Below are 4,952 nucleotides of genomic sequence, written 5' to 3'. Positions count from 1 at the left end.
CCGGCCTCGCGCGCTTCTTTCGTGGTTGGCGGCTGGGCCCCTGCGAAGGTCAAGATGGAAGAGATCCTGAGGAAGCTGCAGAAGGAAGCGTCCGGGAGCAAGTACAAAGCCATCAAAGAGAGCTGCACCTGGGCCCTGGGTAAGCGCACCCAGCGAGGAGTGGGGCTCCAGGCACCTGCCGGCCGGTGGGGCGCCCGCGCCCCTGCTCGCCGCCGCCGGAGGTCAGTGCAGGCTGGGGCCGAAACGGCCCCCCTGCGTAGAGGGCTTTCACTGAGCATCTGTTAGGGATGCATTTCGCGCAATCGAGAGAGTTGCCTCTGTGAATTGATGTGCGATATGAGAATTGAGAATCTTGGTTCGGGCGTTGACATCCTTACCCCTTCCCTCTGGTCTGTTTATCTTCTCCTAAACCTTAGCTGGGAATCGCTGTCCTCCCCGCCCGGCTGACCCCTCCTCCAGATCCTCAGCACAGTGGATGATGGTCACCCATCTCCTAGTGAGACAGTGAGCCGGTGCGAATCCAGGGCCCTGATTCTGAAACCCCTGTGGGGAAGAGGGAAGTTGGACCATCAGCCTCTTTCTGAAAACATTGGCGAGTGTAAGCAGGAAGAAATGGCTTATTGAATTTGATTTTCCTGATAGAGGCCAGTTTAAATATCACCTTTCATGGTTATTTTCTATGAAAAATAAAAGACGGGAGGGATTGTGTTACCGCTGCAATTCTGTTGTCTGCCCTTCAGACAGGTGGGATTTGAGGTTTGTGAGCCGTGCACTGAAATAAGTTCCAGGTAGCATATTTGTGTTTCCCATCAGACTCAGGTTGTAGAACTCAACCTGGGAGAAAATGGAAAGACATTGCCATGAGACAAGAATTTGGGCAATCAAGACTGTCTGGATGGGAATGGGAAAGAGATCAGGAGCATACTTTGGGTGAGACTGATGCTTTTTAAAAAGGAAAGGACCAGGAGAAACCAGGGCAGCTCTGTGGGCCCCTGGCTTTGTCCAAGCCTGCATGTGATTCCTCAGTTGCCACTCGATAAACACATAAAATTGAAATCTTTCTCTCAACCAAAGAGCAATCAGTGTTTGTCATGACATTATACTGTGGTACTGCCTGAAAAGAGATAGAAAAGTGCCCATTAGCAGGTTTCCCACTAAATATAAAATTCTTATGGTGTTTTAGGTGACTCTTCAATATTTAGAAAATCTTGAATTCTCGTATGTTTGGGTGTGTGTATACAGACAATCATAGGAACATAATTTTTTTTTTACATCTGCATACCATCACAAAGTTTTCTAGAATATTGTCTAGGAAGTTTATCTTGTAGGCAGAACCAGACTTGACCATTTGTTTACTGTTAAAGAAAAATGAACCAGATAAATGAGTGAGCAGCAAGGCTCTTAAAGCTACAGTACTGTTTTTGCATTGCCATTGTCGTTCAGCAGAGTGATTCAGAGTTAGATTCCCAAATACCTCTAATGAAAGGTCACAGATGGCAGGGTAACAACATAAAGCAGGGCCCGACTATGCTCTAAACATGCCATTTCTTGTATTCATTATTATTTTGCTGTAATTTAAGCAGATTTAAATAAAAAGGGAGGAGAAAAATAATCTAGTGTTTTTAATCTTTGAATTTTGATATTCAGCATTTTACATTAAACTGCAATGTTGGCCAAGTTTAGGTCCTTGAAGCCCAGAGTTGGGGCAGGTAAATCTAGAGCCTAGAGTCCAGCTTGACAGTAAGAGTAGATGCAATTCCTTTCTCTGGTTCGCAGGAGGAGATGTAAGTGAATTAAATAGTTATTAACAGTGTAAATGGAATGAATAAACCAGGAAAACAAGATCAAAGAAGAGGGGATGAATGTGGGGTCCGGGGCTTTGGGGGGAACTGGGGTGAGCTGGTGGGACTTTTGAAGTAGGTTTGACTTGAAGAATGGATGAGCTGTGGGTGCCTTCTTTTCTTCACTTATTTATTTAGCAGACATTTATTAAGACTTCCCCTGTCCTGAGCAGTGCGCTATAAAGATAAATAAAATACTTCCTTCCTGTAGAAAGTGTTAGAAGACCATGTGTGAGGAAGAGAATGGCATAAACAAAGGCATGGGGATATGGTTTCTGGTTCTTTCCTACTCCAGTCCATGTTCCACTGTTCCGTGATTTTTTTTATTTTTATTTTTTTACTATAAAACACTTTTCACTCCTTGACCCCCATAATTTCTTTACAGATTCAAGTGTAAATTCCTTAGCACCTCCGTCAGAATCTAGCCTCAGCCTTCTTTCTTACCGCTCCTCTCACTAAGGGTTCAACAGTCTACAGGAAGCCACAGCACTTTCTGGAACATGCTGTGCACTGCACACTTCTCTGCATTTGTTCCTGCTAGCAATTCCCTGTCCAGACCCAGGTCACACAGGAGGCGTCCATGCCCTGAGCTGCCCATTGAATCAGCTGGTTCTCCGGGTTCAGAGGCCTGCCCTCATGACTTTCCTAGAGCATCTGCTACTTTGGATTAGAGTTGGTTGTGTGCACAGCTACCCTTCTAGGGGCAAGATAATTGAGGAATATGTTGGGTTCAAGAAAGTAAAGAAACTAATTCAAGCTGACTTAAACAAAACAGAATTTACTCACTAGTACTATTAACTAAATATCCCTTGAAAGACTAGCGGTGGGTCGACTTTGGTTCGGGAATTAGACACTGTTTCAAGGACCTTACTCTGCTCTTTTTGGAGTAATTCACATGCCCTGCACAGCTGTGGGCTCATGATACATCCCATTTAGACCCTCTCATGAGAAAGGGGCACCAGCACACCTACACCACCTCAGGAAAAAGGGATTACCTCCCATTTAGACCATCGTGGGAGAGAGGGGTCATCTCCACACTTATTCCTTCATAAGATCATCTCAAGAGAGTGGGGCTCCTTCCTCCAGTCACTCCTGTTCAGCCCTTGGTTTCACTTGTTCTCTTTGTCCTAATGGGTCATGTGTGTACCCTTGAACCAGTCCTCTAGCTAAGGAATGGAATGGGCTAACTGGCTTAGGCCTAGGCTACGAGGCTCACCGAAATCTCAGAGTTAGAGAAGGATGGTTTCCTCAAAACAGAATTAGGGTGCTGCTTCAGAAGGCAGGGGAGTGGATGCCTGTCAGCATAAACAATGAATGGCAACAGTGTAGATGTGAGCTTCTTGAATGTAAGGACTGTCACATATGCTTCTTTGTGGCTTCTGTACCTATGATATGAGAGGTAGATGTTCGATAAGTAAATCAACATGTTAATGACTTGTTTCAGTTTTAAGTGATATTCATCTTTTTTTTTTTGATTTCTAAAACTTATATATGTTCATTTTAGAGTACCGAAAAATATTTGAACAGCATAAAGAAAAAAATAAAATCATCCATAATCTCACCATTCAGAGATAACTAATCACATTTTGGAGTATTTCCCTTCTGCAAAGGGTGATATCATATATAGCAGACTGTCATTTGTATTTTAACTTTAGCACTATCTTCTGCTTTGTTATAAATACTTCTCTGAAAATAGGTTTTCTTGATAGTGGCATAGTAACTAGCAAGGAGTATATATGTATCTTTCCTCTATCTTGAGCTATCTAGGTTTGTTAGATTTTTTTGAAATTTATTTTATTTTTGTCAGTGAGGAAATGGTCTGACTAGGGAATAGCAATGAATAAAGGAGGGGTGGAGCCTGTGGTGAACCTGAAAGACTAGCATTCTCCTTCAAGAACTGGCAGTCCTGGAAGCTTGTGAGCTGGGAAGGGCAGGATGAAATAGAATGGCAGCACATTAGCACTGGAAGGGACTATGCCTTCATTTTAGAAACTTTTAGTATATGTTATATATCATGGGACTCATGTAGAATGGATTTGGAAAATGGAGGAGAGGTGAAAGAAAATTAGAGACTGGAGCACCAGGTAATGGAAGGAGGACAGTCTATCCAACCACCATCTTTCCCTCTGTCTTCCCACCCGCTTTGCCTTCAGATTTCTGTTATTTTCACAGCCAGATTTCATAGAGTGTCTGTAGTGACTGTGTCCACGTCCTCACTGTCTACTCACTCTTCAGCTCGTGAAATCTGACTTTTTCCTCCATCATTCAACCAACTCTCATTAAAGAATAAACACAGAGACCTCAGTCTAGTACACCGTTCTTACACCCACCTTACAGGTGCTTTTGGCCAATTCCGAATACACCAAGCTTGCACTATGACCTTGGCCTCATTGACGCCCTGCCAATTTTTATAAAGCCTTTTGAGCTACTCTGTGTCCTTTGCCAGCTCCTGCTCCTCTCCATAACCTAAATGCTTGAATGTCTCAAGAGTTAGCCCTGAGTCCTCTTTTCTTATTCCCATCCCTACTGGAGTTGAACACATTTATAACCCACAACTTCAGTTCAGTTTCTGAGAATGTGATGCCCACATTTATGTTACGAGTCCACACCTGTGCTCAGACATTCAAACCCCAATACAGCTACTTACTCAGCATCTCTACTCGAATGATTTAGGCTCATTATGGCTGCTCTGTGACTTCTCTTTCTCTTTTCCCCTTCTATCTCTTTTCTTAGCATTTGTAGAGCTGCATACCCTGAGTTGAATATAAACCCTTCTGTCTGATGAGGAAAGCTACAACAATTTGGTTGTTTAGTGTCAGAATCTTTCCTTGGGAAGCAGCATCAAGTTCCCCTGGACACTAGCCCTGCTGTGCTGACTGCTGGGCCCTGTTGAATGCGTGGCCTTTGATCTGCTCCTTGCCCCTGAAGCTCAGGACTTTGTTTTCTTGTAATCCTGTCTTATCTTAAGGACTGATCTCAGTCCTTCACTTCCTCCCTTGGCCTTGTGACCCGACTGATCCCATCTTTCTATTTTGCGGATTGCCTTGCTTACACCATTGTTTTGTGTCATTGGCCACAACAGGCCAGATCCTGTCACCATGTTTTGACCTG

General features: G+C 43.8%; 1 protein-coding gene across 1 annotated transcript in view; it reads left to right on the top strand.

The window, feature by feature from the left end:
- Positions 1 to 6: 6 nt before the first annotated feature.
- ARFGEF3 (ARFGEF family member 3) overlaps positions 7 to 4,952 on the top strand; it is a 161,826-nt gene continuing 156,880 nt past the window's right edge. The window contains exon 1 of the mRNA XM_011356156.2: positions 7 to 139. Coding sequence (XP_011354458.1) covers positions 55 to 139 — 85 coding nt within the window. The 5' untranslated portion in view covers positions 7 to 54. The remainder of the gene's footprint in view (positions 140 to 4,952) is intronic.

This window comes from Pteropus vampyrus, unplaced genomic scaffold (genome assembly GCF_000151845.1).
Source record: "Pteropus vampyrus isolate Shadow unplaced genomic scaffold, Pvam_2.0 Scaffold24, whole genome shotgun sequence".
NCBI classification, from domain to species: Eukaryota; Metazoa; Chordata; class Mammalia; order Chiroptera; family Pteropodidae; genus Pteropus; species Pteropus vampyrus.
Note: the sequence above shows the minus strand (reverse complement) of the source record. Positions and strands in the feature narration are given on the sequence as shown.